The sequence below is a fragment of the Gymnoscopelus braueri genome (assembly GCF_963280865.1).
Source record: "Gymnoscopelus braueri genome assembly, contig: SCAFFOLD_121, whole genome shotgun sequence".
In the NCBI taxonomy this organism is placed as follows: domain Eukaryota; kingdom Metazoa; phylum Chordata; class Actinopteri; order Myctophiformes; family Myctophidae; genus Gymnoscopelus; species Gymnoscopelus braueri.
The window spans coordinates 129,487-154,559 of record NW_027660871.1 but is presented as its reverse complement, the minus strand read 5'-3'; the positions used below and the strand labels follow the sequence as shown (position 1 = coordinate 154,559).

General features: G+C 41.3%; 1 protein-coding gene across 1 annotated transcript in view; it reads right to left on the bottom strand.

The window, feature by feature from the left end:
* Positions 1–17,374: 17,374 nt before the first annotated feature.
* The window catches only part of LOC308081121 (sodium/hydrogen exchanger 2-like), a gene marked incomplete at its 3' end in the record, with an annotated part of 80,155 nt that continues 72,456 nt past the window's right edge, over positions 17,375–25,073 (bottom strand). The window contains exons 5-9 of the mRNA XM_080457515.1: positions 23,882–24,132; positions 19,624–19,841; positions 18,873–19,072; positions 17,631–17,720; positions 17,375–17,449 (exon numbers count right to left, since the gene is read on the bottom strand). Coding sequence (XP_080313641.1) covers positions 17,375–17,449; positions 17,631–17,720; positions 18,873–19,072; positions 19,624–19,841; positions 23,882–24,132 — 834 coding nt within the window. The remainder of the gene's footprint in view (positions 17,450–17,630; positions 17,721–18,872; positions 19,073–19,623; positions 19,842–23,881; positions 24,133–25,073) is intronic.

Genomic DNA, 25,073 nt, shown 5'->3' with positions numbered 1-25,073 from the left:
TTCTTTAATAATTTTGGAGTTAATTATAAACCTCCCCTCCAAATCTGGTAACTCTAGCTCTTACGGTTTCTGAGAAAAAAATACTTGAATTTGAGTTTTTTCACTTTTCCATTAAAGTGGATGGGGAAATTTAATGCACTAATAAATCAATATCAATAAAACTATGCAACCAATCTCTTAGCAAAATACAAGCACACGATTCCCGGTGAAGCCGGTCATTTTGACATATGGCACTAAATTGGGAAAAATAAACTGTGGGAGGAGATGCGGTTCAAAGTATTGTTTATCTAGAAAGAAAATAGCATCCCTAGAACAATAGTCTGGTTGCCCTGTTAGGGCAACCACACTAACTAGACGCGTCGCAATTCAGGGCAATTGCAAAGTGTGGTTGCGCCGACGCCGGTCGTGGGCTGCGGCCGCCGGGACTCGAGGAATACGCTGGGAGGAATACTGTCGGAGGCTGCGCCAATTACATTGTCACGTCTCTCATGAGATCACTTGCGTTTCATTTTGAGAGGATCGATCCACCCCGAAATAATGTTTTTGCATTAAACGGTTACGTTTTGCGCATTTGTGGCGCACCCCTATGGATCAAAGTGGAAATGCTTTTGGGGATCCGTTGAGTAAACCACCCTTGACATGTGATTCAAATTTGGGATTGACTGGAGGTTTTGTTTGTGATTTTTGGCCTTTTTTGTAAAACGGGCCCCTCCCGCTAACTTTGGAAGCCATTTAAGGACGAACCGTAAGGACTATCAAAATTCAGCTTGGAGACGTTTATCGCATGGGTCCAGAGATCATGTGTACCGATCTTTGTGAAATTTGGACAAAATATGTGGGAGGAGGAGCTAAAAGTGTGTTTTGAAGAAAATTCAAAATGGCGGAAAATCTATCCAGACGGAAATGGGCGTGGCGTACATGGGGAGTTGCGTCATCTAGGGAAAAAGACATTTTGATTTTACGACCTACGGTTCAAGAGTTATAGGCCAAAAGGTAAAGTGGGCTGTTATAGCGCCACCATGTGGCCGACTGGTGTGATTTTATTTTAAATAATTTTGCAATAAACTATTAACCTCCCCTCCAAGTCATGTAACTGTAGCCCTTATGGTTTCCGAGAAAAAAATACTTGAATGGGAGTTTTTGCAATTCCCATTAAAGTGGATGGGGAAATTTAATGCACTAATAAATCAATATCAAAAAATCTATCCAGACGCAAATGGGCGTGGCCTATATGAGGAGTTGCGTCATGACCCAAGGAATCCAGGTGAAAAGAAATTTTGATTTTACAACCTACGGTTCAAGAGTTATAGGCCAAAACGTAAAGGGGGCTGTTATAGCGCCACCATGAGGCCGACTGGTGTAATTCTTTCTTTAATAATTTTGGAGTTAATTATAAACCTCCCCTCCAAATCTGGTAACTCTAGCTCTTACGGTTTCTGAGAAAAAAATACTTGAATTTGAGTTTTTTCACTTTTCCATTAAAGTGGATGGGGAAATTTAATGCACTAATAAATCAATATCAATAAAACTATGCAACCAATCTCTTAGCAAAATACAAGCACACGATTCCCGGTGAAGCCGGTCATTTTGACATATGGCACTAAATTGGGAAAAATAAACTGTGGGAGGAGATGCGGTTCAAAGTATTGTTTATCTAGAAAGAAAATAGCATCCCTAGAACAATAGTCTGGTTGCCCTGTTAGGGCAACCACACTAACTAGACGCGTCGCAATTCAGGGCAATTGCAAAGTGTGGTTGCGCCGACGCCGGTCGTGGGCTGCGGCCGCCGGGACTCGAGGAATACGCTGGGAGGAATACTGTCGGAGGCTGCGCCAATTACATTGTCACGTCTCTCATGAGATCACTTGCGTTTCATTTTGAGAGGATCGATCCACCCCGAAATAATGTTTTTGCATTAAACGGTTACGTTTTGCGCATTTGTGGCGCACCCCTATGGATCAAAGTGGAAATGCTTTTGGGGATCCGTTGAGTAAACCACCCTTGACATGTGATTCAAATTTGGGATTGACTGGAGGTTTTGTTTGTGATTTTTGGCCTTTTTTGTAAAACGGGCCCCTCCCGCTAACTTTGGAAGCCATTTAAGGACGAACCGTAAGGACTATCAAAATTCAGCTTGGAGACGTTTATCGCATGGGTCCAGAGATCATGTGTACCGATCTTTGTGAAATTTGGACAAAATATGTGGGAGGAGGAGCTAAAAGTGTGTTTTGAAGAAAATTCAAAATGGCGGAAAATCTATCCAGACGGAAATGGGCGTGGCGTACATGGGGAGTTGCGTCATCTAGGGAAAAAGACATTTTGATTTTACGACCTACGGTTCAAGAGTTATAGGCCAAAAGGTAAAGTGGGCTGTTATAGCGCCACCATGTGGCCGACTGGTGTGATTTTATTTTAAATAATTTTGCAATAAACTATTAACCTCCCCTCCAAGTCATGTAACTGTAGCCCTTATGGTTTCCGAGAAAAAAATACTTGAATGGGAGTTTTTGCAATTCCCATTAAAGTGGATGGGGAAATTTAATGCACTAATAAATCAATATCAAAAAATCTATCCAGACGCAAATGGGCGTGGCCTATATGAGGAGTTGCGTCATGACCCAAGGAATCCAGGTGAAAAGAAATTTTGATTTTACAACCTACGGTTCAAGAGTTATAGGCCAAAACGTAAAGGGGGCTGTTATAGCGCCACCATGTGGCCGATTGGTGTGATTTTTTTTTAAATAATTTTGGACTAAATTATGAACCTCCCCTCCAAATGTGGTAACTCTAGCTCTTACGGTTTCTGAGAAAAAAATACTTGAATTTGAGTTTTTTCACTTTTACATTAAAGCGGATGGGGAAATTTAATGCACTAATAAATCAATATCAATTAAACTATTTTACCAATCTCTTAGCAAAATACAAGCGCACGATTCCAGGTCAAGACGGTCATTTTGAGATATGGCACAACATTGGGGGATAAAAACTGTGGGAGGAGATGCGGTCTAAAGTATTGTTTATCTAGAACATGAAATAAAGTTCATCAAGAACAATAGTCTGGTTGCCCTGTTAGGGCAACCACACTAACTAGAATTGTCGCAATTCAGGGCAATTGCAAAGTGTGGTTGCGCCGACGCCGGTCGCGGGGTCGCTGCCGCCGGGACGCGAGAAATACGCTGGGAGGAATACCGTCGGAGGCTGCGCCAATTACATTGTCACGTCACTCCTGAGATCACTTGCGTTTCATTTTGAGAGGATTGATCCCCCCAAAAATCATGTTTTTTTTATCGAACGGTTACGTTTTGCGCATTTGTGGCGCCCCCTATGGATCAAAGTGGAAATGCTTTTGGGGATTCGTTGAGTAAACCACCCTCGACATGTGATTCAAATTTGGGATCGATTGGACGTTTTGTTCGTGATTTTTGGCATTTTTGATAAAACGGGCCCCTCCCACTAACTTCGGAAGCCAATTACGGACGAACGGTAAGGACTATCAAAATGCCGTTTGGATATGTTTATCGCATGGGTCCAGAGATCATGTGTACCGATTTTTGTGAAATTTGGACAAAATATATGGGAGGAGGAGCTAAAAGTGTGTTTTGAAGAAAATTCAAAATGGCGGAAAATCTATCCTGACGCAAATGGGCGTGGCCTATATGGGGAGATGCGTCGTGACCCAAGAAATTCAGGTGAAAAGAAATTTTGATTTTACGACCTACGGTTCAAGAGTTATAGGCCAAAACGTAAAGGGCGCTGTTATAGCGCCACCATGTGGCCGATTAGTGTAATTATTTTTTCAATAATTTCGGACTAAATTATGAACCTCCCCACCAAATCTGGTAACTCTAGCTCTTACGGTTTCAGAGAAAAAAATACTTGAATTTGAGTTTTTTCACTTTTACATTAAAGCGGATGGGGAAATTTAATGCACTAATAAATCAATATCAATTAAACTATTTTACCAATCTCTTAGCAAAATACAAGCGCACGATTCCAGGTCAAGACGGTCATTTTGAGATATGGCACAACATTGGGGGATAAAAACTGTGGGAGGAGATGCGGTCTAAAGTATTGTTTATCTAGAACATGAAATAAAGTTCATCAAGAACAATAGTCTGGTTGCCCTGTTAGGGCAACCACACTAACTAGAATTGTCGCAATTCAGGGCAATTGCAAAGTGTGGTTGCGCCGACGCCGGTCGCGGGGTCGCTGCCGCCGGGACGCGAGAAATACGCTGGGAGGAATACCGTCGGAGGCTGCGCCAATTACATTGTCACGTCACTCCTGAGATCACTTGCGTTTCATTTTGAGAGGATTGATCCCCCCAAAAATCATGTTTTTTTTATCGAACGGTTACGTTTTGCGCATTTGTGGCGCCCCCTATGGATCAAAGTGGAAATGCTTTTGGGGATTCGTTGAGTAAACCACCCTCGACATGTGATTCAAATTTGGGATCGATTGGACGTTTTGTTCGTGATTTTTGGCATTTTTGATAAAACGGGCCCCTCCCACTAACTTCGGAAGCCAATTACGGACGAACGGTAAGGACTATCAAAATGCCGTTTGGATATGTTTATCGCATGGGTACCGATTTTTGTGAAATTTGGACAAAATATATGGGAGGAGGAGCTAAAAGTGTGTTTTGAAGAAAATTCAAAATGGCGGAAAATCTATCCTGACGCAAATGGGCGTGGCCTATATGGGGAGTTGCGTAATGACCCAAGGAATCTAGGGGAAAAGAAATTTTGATTTTACGACCTACGGTTCAAGAGTTATAGGCCAAAACGTAAAGGGCGCTGTTATAGCACCACCATGTGGCCGATTAGTGTAATTATTTTTTCAATAATTTCGGACTAAATTATGAACCTCCCTTCAAAGTCTTTTAACTCTAGCACTTACGGTTTCCGAGAAAAAAATACTTTGTGATTTCTGGCATTTTTGGTAAAACGGTTCCCTCCCACTAACTTTGGAAGCCATTTACGGACGAACGGTAAGGACTATCAAAATGCCGTTTGGATATGTTTATCTCATGGGCCCAGAGATCATGTGTACCGATTTTTGACATAGGAAATTGGACACAATTTGTGGGAGGAGGAGCTAAAAGTGTGTTTTGAACAAAATTCAAAATGGCGGAAAATCTATCCTGACACAAATGCGTCATGACCCAAGGAATCTAGGGGAAAAAATATTTTTATTTTACAACCTACGGTTCAAGAGTTATAGGCCAAAACGTAAAGTGGGCTGTTATAGCGCCACCATGAGGCCGACTGGTGTAATTATTTTTTAAATAATTTTGGACTAAATCATGAACCACCCCTCCAAGTCTTGAAACTCTAGCCCTTACGGTTTCTGAGAAATAAATACTTGAATGGGAGTTTTTTCATTTTCCCATGAAAGTGGATGGGGAAGTTTAATGCACTAATAAATCAATATCAATTAAACTATGGAACCAATCTCTTAGCAAAATACAAGCGCACGATTCCCGGTCAAGACGGTCATTTTGACATATGGCACGACATTGGGGGATAAAAACTGTGGGAGGAGAGACGGTCTAAACTAAACCGCTAGGGCCTCTGGAGGATAACAATAGTCTGGTTGCCCTGTTAGGGCAACCACACTAACTAGACGCGTCGCAATTCAGGGCAATTGCAAAGTGTGGTTGCGCCGACGCGAGTCGCGGGTCGCGGCCGCCGGGCTCTAGGCATACGCCGGGAGGAATACCGTCGGAGGCTGCGCCAATTACATTGTCACGTCACTCCTGAGATCACTTGCTTTTCATTTTGAGAGGATTGATCCCCCCGAAAATCTTGTTTTTACATCGAACGGTTACGTTTTGCGCATTTTTGGCGCCCCCTATGGGTCAAAGTGGAAATGCTTTTGGGGATTCGTTGAGTAAACCACCCTCGACATGTGATTCAAATTTGGGATCGATTGGACGTTTCGTTCGTGATTTTTGGCATTTTTGGTAAAACGGGCCCCTCCCGCTAACTTTGGAAGCCATTTAAGGACGAACCGTAAGGACTATCAAAATTCAGCTTGGAGACGTTTATCGCATGGGTCCAGAGATCATGTGTACCGATTTTTGTGAAATTTGGACAAAATATGTGGGAGGAGGAGCTAAAAGTGTGTTTTGAAGAAAATTCAAAATGGCGGAAAATCTATCCAGACGGAAATGGGCGTGGCGTACATGGGGAGTTGCGTCATGACCCAAGGAATCTAGGGAAAAAGAAATTTTGATTTTACGACCTACGGTTCAAGAGTTATAGGCCAAAAGGTAAAGTGGGCTGTTATAGCGCCACCATGTGGCCGACTGGTGTGATTTTTTTTTAAATAATTTTGCAATAATCTATTAACCTCCCCTCCAAGTCATGTAACTGTAGCCCTTATGGTTACCGAGAAAAGAATACTTGAATGGGAGTTTTTGCAATTCCCATTAAAGTGGATGGGGAAATTTAATGCACTAATAAATCAATATCAAAAAATCTATCCAGACGCAAATGGGCGTGGCCTATATGGGGAGTTGCGTCATGACCCAAGGAATCTAGGGAAAAATAAATTTTGATTTTACAACCTACGGTTCAAGAGTTATAGGCCAAAACGTAAAGGGGGCTGTTATAGCGCCACCATGTGGCCGATTGGTGTGATTTTTTTTAAAATAATTTTGGACTAAATTATGAACCTCCCCTCCAAATGTGGTAACTCTAGCTCTTACGGTTTCTGAGAAAAAAATACTTGAATTTGAGTTTTTTCACTTTTACATTAAAGCGGATGGGGAAATTTAATGCACTAATAAATCAATATCAATTAAACTATTTAACCAATCTCTTAGAAAAATACAAGCGCACGATTCCCGGTCAAGACGGTCATTTTGAGATATGGCACAACATTGGGGAATAAAAACTGTGGGAGGAGAAGCAGCCCGAAGTATTGTTTATCCGGAAGGAGAATAAATTCATCAAGAACTAGACGCGTCGCAATTCAGGGCAATTGCAGAGTGTGGTTGCACCGACGCTAGTCGCCGGTCGCTGCCGCCGGGACTCGAGGAATACGCTGGGAGGAATACCGTCGGAGGCTGTGCCAATTACATTGTCACGTAACTCCTGAGATCACTTGCGTTTCATTTTGAGAGGATTGATCCCCCCAAAATAAGGTTTTTGCATCAAACGGTTACATTTTGAGCATTTGTGGCGCCCCCTATGGATCAAAGTGGAAATTCTTTTGGGGATTTGTTGAGTAAACCACACTTGACATGTGATTCAAATTTGGGATTGACTGGACGTTTTGTTCGTGATTTGTGGGCTTTTTTGTAAAACGGGCCCCTCCCGCTAACTTTGGAAGCCATTTACGGACGAACGGTATGGACTATCAAAATTCTTTCCAGGTCCAGATTCTCGCATGGGTCCAGAGATCATGTGTACCGATTTTTGTGAAATTTGGACAAAATATATGGGAAGAGGAGCTAAAAGTGTGTTTTGAAGAAAATTCAAAATGGCAGAAAATCTATCCTGACGCAAATGGGCGTGGCCTATATGGGGAGATGCGTCGTGACCCAAGGAATCCAGGGGAGAAGAAATTTTGATTTTACGACCTACGGTTCAAGAGTTATAGGCCAAAACGTAAAGGGGGCTGTTATAGCGCCACCATGTGGCCGATTAGTGTAATATTTTTTTCAATAATTTCGGACTAAATTATGAACCTCCCCTCCAAATGTGGTAACTCTAGCTTTTACGGTTTCTGAGAAAAAAATACTTGAATTTGAGTATTTTCACTTTTCCATTAAAGTGGATGGGGAAATTTAATGCACTAATAAATCAATATCAATTAAACTATTTAACCAATCTCTTAGCAAAATACAAGCGCACGATTCCAGGTCAAGACGGTCATTTTGACATATGGCACGACATTGGGGGATAAAAACTGTGGGAGGAGATGCGGTTCAAAGTATTGTTTATCTAGAAACAAATAAATAAAGTATCCCTAGAACTATAGTCTGGTTGCCCTGTTAGGGCAACCACACTAACTATAGTCTGGTTGCCCTGTTAGGGCAACCACACTAACTAGACGCGTCGCAATTCTGGGAAATTGCAAAGTGTGGTTGCGCCGACGCCGGTCGCAGGTTGCCGCCGCCGGATTGAGGAATACGCTTGGAGGAATACCGTCGGAGGCCGCGTGACGTGCCATTCGAATTTGGTGCTGATTGGATCCTGCGTTCGTGATACATGGCGTTTTGATTTGAAGAAATAGGCCCCTCCCACTAAAATAAATAAGCCCCTCCCACAAATGTAGCGGGCCAATGACATCGTCATGTCACTCCTGAGATCACCTGCTTTTCAATTTGAGAGGAGTGATCCCCCCAAAAATCATGTTTTTGCATCAAACGGTTACCTTTTGCGCAGTTGTGGCGCCCCCTGGGTCAAAGTGGAAATGCTTTTGGGGATTCGTTGAGTAAACCACCCTCGACATGTGATTCAAATTTGGGATCGATTGGACGTTTCGTTCGTGATTTTTGTCATTTTTGGTAAAACGGGCTCCTCCCGCTAACTTTGGAAGCCAATTACAGACGAACGGTAAGGACTATCAAAATGCCGTTTGGATAGATTTATCGCATGGGTCCATAGATGACCTGTACCGATTTGTGTGAGATTTGGACAAAGTTTGTAGGAAAAGGAGCAAAAAGTGTGTTTTGAAGAAAATTCAAAATGGCGGAAAATCTATCCAGACGCAAATGGGCGTGGCCTATATGGGGAGATGCGTAGTGACCCAAGGAATCCAGGGAAAAAGACATTTTGATTTTACGACCTACGGTTCAAGAGTTATAGGTCAAAACGTAAAGGGGGCTGTTATAGCGCCACCATGTGGCCAATTAGTGTAATTATTTTTCCAATAATTTTGCACTAAATATTGAACCTACCCACCAAATCTTGTAACTCTAGCCCTTACGGTCTTTGAGAAAAAAATACTTGAATTTGAGTTTTTTCACTTTTCCATTAAAGCGGATGGGGAAATTTAATGCACTAATAAATCAATATCAATTAAACTATTTAACCAATCTCTTAGCAAAATACAAGCGCACGATTCCCGGTCAAGACGGTCATTTTTACATATGGCACGACATTGGGGGATAAAAACTGTGGGAGGAGAAGCGCGGCAAAGTATTGTTTATCTAGCTGTAATAAAGTTCATCAAGTACTATAGTCTGGTTGCCCTGTTAGGGCAACCACACTAACTAGACGCGTCGCAATTCAGGGCAATTGCAAAGTGTGGTTGCGCCGACGCGATTCGCGGGTCGGTGCCGCCGGGACCCGAGTAATACGCTGGGAGGAATACCGTCGGAGGCTGCGGCAATTACATTGTCACGTCACTCCTGAGATCACTTGCTTTTCATTTTGAGAGGATTGATCCCCCAAAAATCATGTTTTTGCATAAAACGGTTACGTTTTGGGCATTTGTGGCGCCCTCTATGGGTCAAAGTGGAAATTATTTTGGGGATTCGTTGAGTAAACCACCCTCGACATGTGATTCAAATTTGGGATTGACCGGACGTTTCGTTCGTGATTTGTAGCATTTTTGGTAAAACGGGCCCCTCCCACTAACTTTGGAAGCCATTTACGGACGAACGGTAAGGACTATCAAAATGCCGTTTGGATATGTTTATCGCATGGGCCCAGAGATCATGTGTACCGATTTTTGTTAAATTTGGACAAAATATATGGGAGGAGGAGCTAAAAGTGTGTTTTGAAGAAAATTCAAAATGGCGGAAAATCTATCCTGACGCAAATGGGCGTGGCCTATATGGGGAGCTGCGTCATGACCCAAGGAATCTAGGGAAAAAGAAATTTTGATTTTACGACCTACGGTTCAAGAGTTATAGGCCAAAAGGTAAAGTGGGCTGTTATAGCGCCACCATGTGGCCGACTGGTGTGATTTTTTTTTAAATAATTTTGCAATAATCTATTAACCTCCCCTCCAAGTCATGTAACTCTAGCCCTTATGGTTTCCGAGAAAAAAATACTTGAATGGGAGTTTTTGCAATTCCCATTAAAGTGGATGGGGAAATTTAATGCACTAATAAATCAATATCAAAAAATCTATCCAGACGCAAATGGGCGTGGCCTATATGGGGAGATGCGTCGTGACCCAAGGAATCCAGGTGAAAAGAAATTTTGATTTTACAACCTACGGTTCAAGAGTTATAGGCCAAAACGTAAAGGGGGCTGTTATAGCGCCACCATGTGGCCGATTGGTGTGATTTTTTTAAAAATAATTTTGGACTAAATTATGAACCTCCCCTCCAAATGTGGTAACTCTAGCTCTTACGGTTTCTGAGAAAAAAATACTTGAATTTGAGTTTTTTCACTTTTACATTAAAGCGGATGGGAAAATTTAATGCACTAATAAATCAATATCAATTAAACTATTTAACCAATCTCTTAGAAAAATACAAGCGCACGATTCCAGGTCAAGACGGTCATTTTGAGATATGGCACAACATTGGGGAATAAAAACTGTGGGAGGAGAAGCAGCCCGAAGTATTGTTTATCCGGAAGGAGAATAAATTCATCAAGAACTATAGTCTGGTTGCCCTGTTAGGGCAACCACACTAATAATAACTAGACGCGTCGCAATTCAGGGCAATTGCAAAGTGTGGTTGCGCCGACGCGAGTCGTGGGTCGCGGCCGCCGGGCTGTAGGAATACGCTGGGAGGAATACCGTCGGAGGCTGCGCCAATTACATTGTCACGTCACTCCTGAGATCACTTGCGTTTCATTTAGAAAGGATTGATCCCCCCAAAAATCATGTTTTTGCATCAAACGGTTACGTTTTGTGCATTTGTGGCGCCCCCTATGGGTCAAAATGGAAATTCTTTTGTGGATTCGTTGAGTAAACCACCCTTGACATTTGATTCAAATTTGGGATTGAGCGGACATTTCGTTCGTGATTTCTAGCATTTTTGGTAAAACGGGCCCCTCCCACTAACTTTGGAAGCCATTTACGGACGAACGGTAAGGACTATCAAAATGCCGTTTGGATATGTTCATCGCATGGGCCCAGAGATCATGTGTACCGATTTTTGTGAGATTTGGAAGGAAAAAAAATGGAAAAGGTGCAAAAAGTGTGTTTTGAAGAAAATTCAAAATGGCGGAAAATCTATCCAGACGCAAATGGGCGTGGCCTATATGGGGAGATGCGTAGTGACCCAAGGAATCCAGGGGAAAAGACATTTTGATTTTACGACCTACGGTTCAAGAGTTATAGGCCAAAACGTAAAGGGCGCTGTTATAGCGCCACCATGTGGTCGATTAGTGTAATTCTTTTTTCAATAATTTCGGACTAAATTATGAACCTCCCCTCCAAATGTGGTAACTCTAGCTCTTACGGTTTCTGAGAAAAAAATACTTGAATTTGAGTTTTTTCACTTTTACATTAAAGCGGATGGGGAAATTTAATGCACTAATAAATCAATATCAATTAAACTATTCAACCAATCTCTTAGCAAAATACAAGCGCACGATTCCAGGTCAAGACGGTCATTTTGAGATATGGCACAACATTGGGGAATAAAAACTGTGGGAGGAGAAGCAGCCCGAAGTATTGTTTATCCGGAAGGAGAATAAATTCATCAAGAACTAGACGCGTCGCAATTCAGGGCAATTGCAAAGTGTGGTTGCGCCGTCGCCGGTCGCAGGTTGCCGCCGCCCGGACTTGAGGAATATGCTTGGAGGAATACCATCGGAGGTCGCGTGACGTGCCATTCGAATTTGGTGCTGATTGGATCCTGTGTTCGTGATACATGGCGTTTTGATTTGAAGAAATAGGCCACTCCCACTAAAATAAATAAGCCCCTCCCACAAATGTAGCGGGCCAATGACATCGTCATGTCACTCCTGAGATCACCTGCTTTTCAATTTGAGAGGAGTGATCCCCCCAAAAATCATGTTTTTGCATCAAACGGTTACGTTTTGCAGAGTTGTGGCGCCCCCTATGGCTCAAAGTGGAAATGCTTTAGGGGATTTGTTGAGTAAACCACACTTGACATGTGATTCAAATTTGGGATTGACTGGACGTTTCGTTCGTGATTTGTGTTTTTTTTTGTCAAACGGGCCCCTCCCGCTAACTTTGGAGGCCATTTACGGACGAACGGTAAGGACTATCAAAATGCCGTTTGGATATCTTTATCGCATGGGTCCATAGATCACGTGTACCGATTTGTGTGAGATTTGGACAAAATTTGAAGGAAAAGGAGCAATAAGTGTGTTTTGAAGAAAATTCAAAATGGCGGAAAATATATACTGACGCAAATGGGCGTGGCCTATATGGGGAGCTGCGTCATGACCCAAGGAATCTAGGGAAAAAGAAATTTTGATTTTACGACCTACGGTTCAAGAGTTATAGGCCAAAAGGTAAAGTGGGCTGTTATAGCGCCACCATGTGGCCGACTGGTGTGATTTTTTTTTAAATAATTTTGCAATAAACTATTAACCTCCCCTCCAAGTCATGTAACTCTAGCCCTTATGGTTTCCGAGAAAAAAATACTTGAATGGGAGTTTTTGCAATTCCCATTAAAGTGGATGGGGAAATTTAATGCACTAATAAATCAATATAAAAAAATCTATCCAGACGCAAATGGGCGTGGCCTATATGGGGAGATGCGTCGTGACCCAAGGAATCCAGGTGAAAAGAAATTTTGATTTTACGACCTACGGTTCAAGAGTTATAGGCCAAAACGTAAAGGGGGCTGTTATAGCGCCACCATGTGGCCGATTGGTGTGATTTTTTTTTAAATAATTTTGGACTAAATTATGAACCTCCCCTCCAAATGTGGTAACTCTAGCTCTTACGGTTTCTGAGAAAAAAATACTTGAATTTGAGTTTTTTCACTTTTACATTAAAGCGGATGGGGAAATTTAATGCACTAATAAATCAATATCAATTAAACTATTCAACCAATCTCTTAGCAAAATACAAGCGCACGATTCCAGGTCAAGACGGTCATTTTGACATATGGCACTAAATTGGGGAATAAAAACTGTGGGAGGAGATGCGGTTCAAAGTATTGTTTATCCGGAATGAGAATAAAGTGTCCCTAGAACTATAGTCTGGTTGCCCTGTTAGGGCAACCACACTAATAAAGCCGGAGGATTACTATAGTCTGGTTGCCCTGTTAGGGCAACCACACTAATAACAGGGAGGCACAGTCAAATCAAATACATAAGGGGCATGATTGTCAAATAGCAACACTGAGCTGTTCATTTGGTCTTTTCCCCCTTGACTCAGTTGATGCGTTCTTCTAAATGAATCACACTATGCATAAATAAAAGGAAAGATTGAGCAGAAATGTAGCTGTGTTAAAGGGATAGTTCACCCCCCCCCCCCCCCCCCAAAAAAATATATTTTTTTCCCTATCGATTAGTCACCCCATGGAGACTTGAATTCATGGATGTTTTTTAGTTTTTTGTCGCATTCCTAAGCCAATAATTTGATGACCAGAGGACCGGTAGGCAGCGGTTCAGGTAGAAGACACAAAGGAGACTCTTTGTGTCTCCTACCGGAGCAGCTGCCGGTCATCAAATTATTGGCTTCCAAAAAATCTATGAATTCAAGTCTTCATGGGGTGACTAATCGATAGGAAAAAAGGCATTTTGGGCGTGAACTATCCCTTTAATCGGGTTCAGTATAAGACCTTTCTAAGGAATCAGGTCATGTCTTAATCTGGGTACTTACTGAATCGTGTTAATTTAGTAAATTATTTTGTGTTGTGTCTCACCTGCACCTATTCGTTATCACTTTGACTCCCATTGCCACGAAGCCTTGTCATTTATGTACATGTGTGAACAAGAAAAACAAGACCAAACTCACCATGAGAGGATCTTCTGCGAGGGAAGGCAGACTCCAGATCTCCACCAGGCTGAAGAGAGTAGTACTTCTGAGATCTGCTGGATGCCCTCTGGGGATCAAAAAAGGTCTAAGGTCAAACTCACAATTTTTAAGCTATGCATCTGGTTTATCTATAACCAGAGTTGGGGGGCCCTTGGATTTGGAGATGAGACCCACTGATATTCTGAAATGGCTACACCAACACCAATAACTGTATAATCAACGAGTCAATATTTCTCCTGAAATCTCACCCTAAACAGTAAAACATTTCAATCAACTTTTCTGTGACCCGGCCAAGTCACAGAAGTCTCATCTCCCTGGCCCCAACTTGTCTCATTTACCTCCTGGGGGGGGGGGGGGGGGGGGTTCCAGGGAGGAGGCTTCTCCTGAACCTGGGGTGTTGCTGAATCAGGATCTCCCTGGCTTTACTGTTGTCGGGCAGGTTGTGTCTGGTGCTGTAAGCAATCGTCTGGGGATTTGTTTTGAATAACACGGACAATGAGGTCAGAGAGAAAAATTGAAAGTAACATAAAAAAAAAACATTGCATTTACTTTAACATAATGAAGGTACAAGGTGTTTATTGTCGCATGCATGCACATACAGCTGGTAGCAACATTGTAGGCAGCAGTGGTGGAAAGTTTGTAGATATAAATTATTACATTATAAAATATACATTAACCACTTTAGGCCATTTGAAAAAAACTGATCTACAAGCTCATAAATCAGACTCACCTTCTGACGGATGTTGTACATGTTATTGTCCAGGACGTTGTGCATCTTCCTTATGTCCCCTGCCATGAACGTCTTCTTGGGTCTTGCGAAGTCCTTTTTCTCATCGCTGGCAGGAGAGAGAGGAGGTATCAGTAATGGCCAAGTTCAATAGCCTGTTAAAAACGGTGTCCCTTTGAGCAAGGCACTGACATCTGAAATCTTGAAAGTGTTCCCTGTTCAACTATTCTAAAGTCATTAGGGACACTAGCATAATCGTATCTGTCGGGTGGAAATTTTTTATTTTCAGGATTCAAATTCAAAAGTATAAAAAACAGCAGTAGGAGATGAGACCCACTGATATTCTGAAATGGCTACACCAACACCAACACCAATAACTGTATAATCAACGAGCCAATATTTCTCTTGAAATCTCACCCTAAACAGTAAAAGGTTGCATCAACTTTTCTGTGACCCGGCCAAGTCACAGAAGTCTCATCTCCCTGGCCCCAACTTCTTCACATCTTGCATCATAAAAAAATAAGTTTAAATATTATACATAGTTTAATAATAAAAAAAAAGGGAGGGGAAAAAAAGGGGAAATAAAGAAAGTATGAATTAAGCAGGTGAAGAAAACTTAATATAAATTGATAATTGGCTGAAATCGATAACATGTACATGTACGAACCTGCAATAAAGTATAAAAAAACGTTTTTATACAAGCTCAAAACGCGTCGCTTCGTGCCGTGTTTCAAGCTTGTAGATATGCTATTTTTTAAACCTTTGTGTGACGCTGTTGGCTGTAATATAATCAAGTAGGGCATTAATTAAAAAACTAAACAAAACAACAAAAAATATATATATATGGAGAGAAGAGGTTTCTTCCCGACAACAACAGCGATGTTAAATGTAAATGTTAAAGAGTGGCACAATGGACCCTTCGCTAAGCCCCACCCACTCCACTCTGTGACTGGTGGTGCGAAGTTAGTCACACCCAGGCCTGGCAGCGCCTGGCAACTCTGCTTCTCACCCATTGACTTGCATGTTAAATGATGGCTTTTCCCCTTAAAAATAATCGATCATTTCAGGAGCAAGAGCTTCAAAATCTCTTCTAAATGTAGTCAACACGGCCTGCAGTAGGCTATGCACTGGACAAATGTGCATGACATTATTTCAATAAACTAAAAACATGGGAAATGTTAGAGGGAGTAATAGCCATGGATACACGACGGTCGACTGTCACGACCGTCATGGATGAACTACAACCTGGTGTTTTCACTTTCTCCATTTATGGCCCGTACATCTACATAAACGTTCATATTTCAAATATAAAGTGCTTATCCAATGGCCACGGATGTTACATTTATGTAAGGGCTCTCAGAAGTACCCGTATCATCCGTATTGTTCAATAAAAAGCATTTTAATCTGATCGGTGGCCATTTTCTCCATATGCTTTCAACTGAGCGACCCTATCGGTTGGTAGGTGTATTGCACTCTGATAAATTATGAGAAAATGGCCACTGATCAGATTAAAATGCTTTTTATTGAACAATACAGAATATACGGGTACTTTTGAGAGTCCCGTGCATAATTGTAACATCCGTGGCCATGGGGTAAGCACTTTATATTTGAAATCTGAACGTTTATAAAGATGTACGGACCGTAAATGGAGAAAGTGCAAACACCAGGCTGAAGTTCATCCATGACTGTAACAGGAGTTTTCATGTACCGCAGGGTAAGACTGCAGTAGCAGTTAATAAATAGACGAACAAATGAATTAATATACTTTAACGTGCGGAATCCGAAACAGGCAGCGCTGTGATTCTGAATTTTGTTACGATTACGGTGATTAGTAGCCTATTATTGACACCACCTGGGCGAGTGAGTCGTGTAACTTTCCTGACGTTAAGCTGTGTATGTGTTCAACACAACACAGCCATGCAGCCTTGCAGTTTAAGTGCAGATTTCAGCTTGGGAAAAGCAGCCTCCAACGGGTTTGGGTACGTGGTTCATAGTCACCATTGCGTTATCGTGGTATTCCTATTCTTGCTATTATGTTGCAAATGATTGTGTGTGTGTGTGGGCGAAATAACATTGACAGCTATGGCAGGTGACGAAAGCTTGCCAGACCTATGCCAGGCTAACAACGGTTGCTAAGCTGGTATTGGACAAACCTGACAGAGAGAGAGAGAGAGAGAGAGAGAGAGAGAGAGAGAGAGAGAGAGAGAGAGAGAGAGAGAGAGAGAGAGAGAGAGAGAGAGAGAGAGAGAGAGAGAGAGAGAGAGAGAGAGAGAGAGAGAGAGAGAGAGAGAGAGAGAGAGAGAGAGAGAGACAGAGACAGCAGTGTTGCAAATTTTGTTTTAGTTTTAGTCACATTTTTAATCCATTTAGTTTTAGTCATATTTTAGTCATCTGAAATGTTTTAGTTTTTGTCTAGTTTTGTCAAGCTCACAACACGATGCGTTGTGAGCTTAGATCTGACAGACAGACAGACAGACAGACAGACAGACAGACAGACAGACAGACAGACAGACAGACAGACAGACAGACAGACAGACAGACAGACAGACAGACAGACAGACAGAGAACATAAGAGAAAGTTTGCGTTTGTCCATGCGTGTTTATTCCAAAAGAAAAGTTATGCCTCTGTTAATCTTGTAATCATTTCAGCTGTTTAACAAATTAAAACCGGGAAAGTATCTGTGTCATTTTTTTAGATTTTAGCGTTGGCTATTCAAAAATCGCAGAACAAGTTTGATAATAACAGATAACATATAGAGTGTAAAGTGTTTACTTGTCTTTCCAGTAGTGATGACTCCACTGTCCACACAGGTCCTCAATGCCAGATATGGTGTGTTCTATCAGCTACACACACACACACACACACACACACACACACACACACACACACACACACACACACACACACACACACACACACACACACACACACACACACACACACACACACACACAGGGGTCAACTTTGGACAGAGACATAGAGATGAGTGAATGAGAAGCAGAAAACAAAGTGAACTGTACACACCCTGTTGTGAATCACCATGTTGATGGATCTCATTTCCTTGTTGGTCCTTCGTAGGTTCATGTACTCGATGATAGGACGAAGACTGATACCCTGTAACATAACAGATCAATATCGAATGGAGTAGTTTACCCCAAAAAATATTTATTTTCTATCAATTTCACACCCCCTGAAGCATTGAATTCATGGAGATCTTTTTTGTTTTTGTCGCATTCCTGCCAATAATTTGATGACCGGTGGAAAGATGCTAATGTATCCAGTAGGAGACTCAAAGTAGACTCTTTGAGTCTCCGCTGGTCATCAGATTATTGTCTCAGGAATGCGACAAAAACTAAAAAATCTCCATGAATTCAATGCTTCATGGGGTGTGTGTAATTGATAGAAAAAAAGAAATTGGGTGAACTTGTAGATCAATGAACTTGTAGATCAGCTATTTTTGAGCGACACTGTCGAACGACAACGTTTAAAATAGGGCATTCATTTATGAAAACACGCGTAAACACAAACTGCGGCTATTCAAGAATATAGCAAATTCAAGAATAGCCGCTCTTCAAGCTCACAACGGTGCAATGTGTTGTGAGCTTGTAGATCGACTATTTTTTTAAACATCTGAAAAATCTTGAAAAATTCTGAATATTTTTTTTAAAAGATTTTAAACTAATCTTCTCTTATGGGAGTCCCTGGCACAACATATTTTCAGATCGGGGGATTACGGCCATATACATATAAATTTGGGGGTCCTTGATATCAGTGGTGTAAAGTAACTAAGTACATTTACTCAAGTACTGTACTTAAGTACAATTTTTAGTTACTTTTACTTTACTGGAGTATTTCCAATTGTCTATACTTTTACTTCTACTCCACTACATCTCGGAGGCAAATATTGTACTTTTACTCCATTACAATTATTTGAAAACTTTAGTTACTAGTTACTTTGCAGATATAAATGATTACATTATAAAACGTACATTAACCACTTAAGCCCTATTCTATACCTAGGCTATTTGAAAATAGCCGATCTACAAGCTATTTTCAAACATTTTAGTACTTTTACTTTTGGTACTTTAAGTACATTTTGATACCAATACTTTTGCACTTACACTCAAGTAAATTTTGAATTCCGGCCTTTTACTTGTATTGTAGTATTTCTACATTGCAGTATCGATACTTTTACTTAAGTAAAACATTTGGGTATTTTTTCCACCACTGCTTGATATGATGAAACCTGGCCGTATGCGGTGATACCTGTATGAAGTTGGTGAAGATGATGAGGGCGATGGAGGCGGTGACAAACAGCTCTCTCCTGTTGATGTTGCCGGGCAGGGTGAAGGCCAGGGCGAAGCAGATGGCCCCTCGCAGGCCACCGTAGGCCAGGCCAAACTGGTCCTTGTAGGTGAAAGAGATGGTTTTGAACCGGTTGATGATCTGGGTCAGCACCAGAACTCCTGGAGGAGGGCAGGGGAGACGAGAGGGTTTAGAGGAATCAACAGTTATTGTCACATCACAGGTTTGTGATGTGACAAAGATCAGTGGTGTAAAGATCAGTGGTGGAAAGTAACTAAAGTGCATAGACTCAAGTACTGTACTTAAGTACAATTTTGAGGTATTTGTACTTTACTTGAGTATTTCCAATTTCCAATGCTTTTACTTCAACTCCACTACATCCCAGAGTACTTGTTACTAATTGTAGTGGAGTACTTTTACTCCACTGAGAACCACTGATTACAGCAACATAAGTTTTTTCAAAAAACTGTTAAGATTTAGAAGACATTTGTAGAATCCCCATGAAGCAAAGATTTGAGTTACAAATGTTCGCTTTGAAAACAAATATATATATATGTAAGATTTGCACACATTTTCAAGATTTTTCAAAAATAGCAGATCTACAAGCTATTTTTGAATAGCGAAATAAATCTTAAAATGACACAGATTCCCGGTCTTAATGGGTTAAGCTTATCATTTGGGGACCTCCCCCCCCCCTCCTCCCCCTCCTCACCCAGGAACCTCCAGACGAAGGCGAACAGCAGCGTGAACAGGATGTAGGCCCAGTTCCACTCGTGCTCCGTGGTGACGGTGACCACACCCAGGAAGAAGAAGACCAGCGTCTCGGAGATGGAGGCCAGCATCTTGACCATTTGGCGGATGATGGTGCAGGACTGCTGGGCCACGTTCTCCTCCACGTAGTACTTCATGGTGAGGGCACAGACCACGATGCTGCAGGAGGAGGAGGGACCAGGAGGGACCAGGAGGAGGCAGGAGGGTCACATTTTTTACTTAAGTAAAGTATCAATACTGCAACGTAGAAACACTCTGTTACAAGTAAAAGTCAGATAATCCAAATTTACTTGAGTAAAAGTACAAAAGTATTGGAATCAAAATATACTTTAAGTACCAAAAGTAAAAGTACTCGAGTCGTTACGCAGAATCACCCATTTCACCAGTTTTAAAAATGTCAACAATCTTTTGAAAATAGCAGATCTAAACTAGAAAATATTGTGGGGAGTTGGGGGGGGGGGGGGGGGGGGGTACGGGGTGTGGGGGGTTGTGTGGGGTTATGTTGACCAATACACACCATTAGTTAAATTGTAGCTTTAAATTTACAAAATTATTGCCATTAGAATTTCAACCATTTACACACACATTCATACACCGATGGCAGAGGAAACCATGCAAAGCACCTGCTCATCGGGAGCAATTAGGGGTTCAGCGTCTTGCTCAAGGACACTTCGACACTAATTCTGGGGGAGCCCTGGATCGAACTGGGAACCTCGCAGTTGCCATCCATCCACTCTAATGGCTACTCTACCCCTGAGCCACTGCCACCCCCTGTACTCAAACTTTCCAAAGACTGTCAAGGTTTATCTGACAATAGCAGATCTACAAGCTCCCAATGCATAGCATTGTAGATCGGCTTTTTTCGAATAGTCAAAGTATGAGAGAGGGATGTATGTCATGTGGTGTGGGAGGTGGGGTGGTGGTGGTGGAGTATGGGGGGTGGGAGTTTTGGAGCTTGCAGTGTATAAACGTTTTAGCATTTGAGTACCAAAGTAAAATACTCAACTTTTCAGAAAATAGCAGATCTACAAGCTCATAACACTCACATTGTAGATCGGCTGTGTGGTTACTGTAGGTTTTGTATTGTGTATATCTGTCATATACTGTAATTGTAGTGGAGTAGAAGTAACAACAATGGAAAGTAAAGTAAAAGTACCTCAAAATTGTACTGTGCATTGTAAGCACTTGCATAGTACTTGAGTAAATGTACTTTGTTACTTTGCAGCACCACTGAGCAGCCAATGACTGACAGGCTAGCTGCCACCAGGTGTACTGATTGCTAGAGTGTAAAGGGACATGGGTTGATATTAATGGTCTTAACTAAAAATGTATACATCACACAGCTTAGCTTCTTTGGATTAAATTGGAGAGCAGACCTGTGCGCACTTGGTGATGTAAAAAGATATCTGTAGTGTAAAAATTGCAGCCACAGTGACTTAACGAAAACATGGGCCATTCCTCCTATCTCCTTCTCTCTCCCTTCTAGCAAACACCATTAGTGTGTATTGGAAAAGCTGAAAAGACTGTGAGATCCACATGTGCTTTAAAGTGGGATAGCTTCAAAAGTATAAAAGTGATCAAAAAGTTAAACACAGCAATGGAAGTCATAATGTACCTCAACCTTTTAAAGTTTAAATGGAGTCTGTAAGCTAAAGCATGCTGAAGTAACATGATTTTAAACAAGTGAAAGAGAATGGGGTTTTCAAATAACTATTGACTTTCCCATAGACTTTTAGGGGTGTAAATATTTCAAAAACTACAAATCATTTCAAAAAGATAAGACACACGTGTCCACAGTAAGCTGGATTATTTTTACAGTTTGAATGGAGTTTCTAAGTGAAAGTATGTAGGAGTAGTTAGGTGCCAAACTTTTGGGAGAGAATAAAGAAATAATGTAGAACATCAATAGTGTGCTCGCTGCTACTGCATGCAGCGAGCCCATTTTTCACATGGGCCTGTTATAGCGCCACCAGGAGGCCGATTTGTGCAAAACCAATTTCTTTATATTACTCCTACAGATTTTATCCAAAGGTCATGCAAATCTTCAGAGAGATTAGGTGTCCAGGGAGACCTGTTGACATAGCCCTCTCCATGGATGACTCAGCTTGTCAGGCCTTTATTAGTTTCTAATCCCCGTCTTATGGGGATCCACAGACTTTAGTAGTTCCCTGTCTGAATACCGGTATGCATTTTAATTAACAAGTTAAATTAACAATCAGGATTTTACTGAGCAGGAACTATTTATATTTTTCTCTTTACTTTCAGTTGTAGACAAGTACAAAGGCATTCATCTTTGAAGACTGCATTTAGGAAAATAAAGTGTTACGGATGGATCAGTATAATTGAATAATAGTTATTATTATTTCAATGGATTTCTTTTTAGATATGGAGACGTGCATACATTCTCATTTTCTAATATTTTTCAGATGGACATCACATAGTTTTTCTTGACTCTTATTGTTTTGGTGCATTTTGGTTCCAGAGTTGGGGTTAATGATTTGACAGCTGAATTAAGCATATTTCTTTTACTGTAAACAAGTTTGACCAGCATTATTGTTTCATCTCAAGATTTTGACATTCTGCATTTTATGCTACTACTGCCTATGGATGTCCATTGGTCCAAAGTTTTAAATAATAAATACCACAATGAAATAAATAAGAAACACAATGAAATAAAACAATGAAATACGTTGTATGTTAATTTCTTATTTATTGTCTCTTATTGTCTCAGAGAGTATGTTTTACCCCCTGTCCGTCCGTGTGTGTGTGTGTGTGTGTGTGTGTGTGTGTGTGTGTGTGTGTGTGTGTGTGTGTGTGTGTGTGTGTGTGTCCGTCTGTCACCAGCTAAACTCCGGCACCGTTGGCCCGGTCGCTCCGAAACTGTGCACACACACTCCCTGGATGCCAATTCAGAACCTCTGCCTTTCACATGGGCCTGTTATAGCGCCACCAGGAGGCCGATTTGTGCAAAACCCATTTTTTTATATTACTCCTACAAATGTTATCCAAACGTCATGCAAATCAGTACACAGTATCACTATAGTCATGTGATCAACACAGATCTGTCCGATTTCCCATATTCCATCCTCATTGCCTATAAGGTTGGCTTCCAAAGTTTGCAGGATTGGTCCGTTTTTAACAAAAAGCCTCAAAGTATACACACAGCTTGCGATTTCTGTGAAATTTCACACGCACATTCCCACTAGGCCGAGGAAGAAATGCACCCTTCTCACTTTGGCCTGTTAGCAGCAAAACACATTTTTGGAACAAAATGCATCAAATCATGAATGCAGTGTCAATGCAAGAACGGTTGGCACCCTTTTCACATTGGCCAATTATAGCGCCACCAGGAGGCCAGAATACCTGACCTGGCGGAGACCTGTGCTCCGAGGAGCACTTTTTCTAGTTTGGGTCTGGTTTCATAATGTTGTTTAAATCAGTGGTTCTCAAACATTTTCATGTCAAGCGTGGAACCCAAATGAATTCCACGGACCCCTGTACCAGATTTGTGTTTTGTGTTGGTTGGTGAATGGTTAAAAAAAATACACCTTTCTGATGCGCTGTGAGCTTGTAGATCGGCTATTTGATGCATATCAGGTTTAAAGTGCTCTCGCCGCTTCTTTTGGTCTTGTTTTCATAGACCTGCTGGTCGCCTGTTTCCAGTGGTGGAAAAAGTACTCAAATAAAGTACTTTTTAATCAATAAATAAAAATACTCTGTTACAAGTAAAAGTCCAGAATTCAAAATTTACTTGGGTAAAAGTACAAAAGTATTGGTATAAAAATGTACTTAAAGTACCAAAAGTAGAAAGTACTCATTGTGCAGAATGTCCCATTTCACAAGTTTTCAAATGTATAAAAATCTTTTGAAAATAGCAGATCTATGCGACGCATTGTGAGCTTGTAAATTGACTATTTTCAAATGGCTGAAATTTAAATACAAATGAGAAATGTATGTTTTGTAATAATAATCAAAATCTACAAAGAAACTAGTAACTTAAGTTTTCAAATAATTGTAGTGAAGTAAAAAGTACAATATTTGCCTCTGAGATGTAGTGGAGTAGAAGTAAAGGTATCGACAATTGGAAATATTCCGGTAAAGTAAAAGTACCTCAAAACTGTACAGTACTTAGTAGTTACTTTCCATCACTGGTTGCTTGTTTCTCTCGGAAAATCTGACAAACAGTGTTTTACACTCACGCCATGATGCTGGAGACATTGAACATCTCGGCCACCAGGTAGGCCAGGTAGCTGAACACGAAGACCAACAGCGGCTCGATCTGCCGCACGTTTTTGGTGAAGCGCGTGGTGAAGGCCGTCAGGATGCCGAAGAGGAAGCCGACGAACACGCCGCCCACGCCCACCACGAAGAAGCTCGCCACGCCCCGGAAGACGTCGGGCGACTCCACCACGGGCACGTCCGCCATGAAGATGAACATGTTGTACAGGCCCTGGAGAGAAGAGGAACATATTAAAGAGATGATGATGGTCGTCTATCAAGAGTAAGACCTGACATTAAACTATTAGGACCGGGAACGCATCTGTGTCATTTTTAGATTTCTTTGGCTATTAAAAAATAGCAGATATACAAGCTCGTAGCTTATCTGCATATCTTGTACAGTATCTGTATATCTTGTATATCTACAAGCTACGAGCTTGTAGATCTGCTATTTTAGAAAAATCTTGAAAATATATATATATACTTTTTTAAAGGGAACATTTGTAACTCAAATCTTTGCTTCTGGGGGTCCCTGGAACGAATAATTTTGAGATGGGGGTCCGCGGTCAAATACGTATAATTTTGTGGGTCCTTGACATGGAAAAGTTTGAGAACCACTAGCAACATAAGTTTTATTCAAAAAACTGTTAGGATTTAGAAGACATTTGTAGAATCCCCAGAAGCAAAGATTTGAGTAACAAATGTTCGCTTCAAAAAAATATATATTCAAAGATTTGCACACATTTTCAACGCGGCACTTTTGACACACAGGACGCACCTTTGTTTTGGGTTTTTTAACGACTTGAACCCCGGCATCCGTATTCTGGGGGGAACATTTGCCAAAAGCTAGCTGTTCTACCAGTTATAAGTCTGTTTGAAGAAGAATAGAGGATTTCTGTTGTCCAGTGTATTAAATGGTGCATTTATATATAGCGCTATTATCCAAAGCGCTTACATAGATGTTTACATAGATTACATTCACCCTTCACACACACATTCATACACCGATGGCGGAGGAAACCATGCAAGGCACCAACCTGCTCATCGGGAGCAATTAGGGGTTCAGCGTCTTGTTCAAGGACACTGCGACACTAACTCTGAGGGAAGTCGAACTGGGAAGTCAAAATGGGAACCTTGCGGTTTCCAGTTCACTCTACCCGGCCACTCTACCCC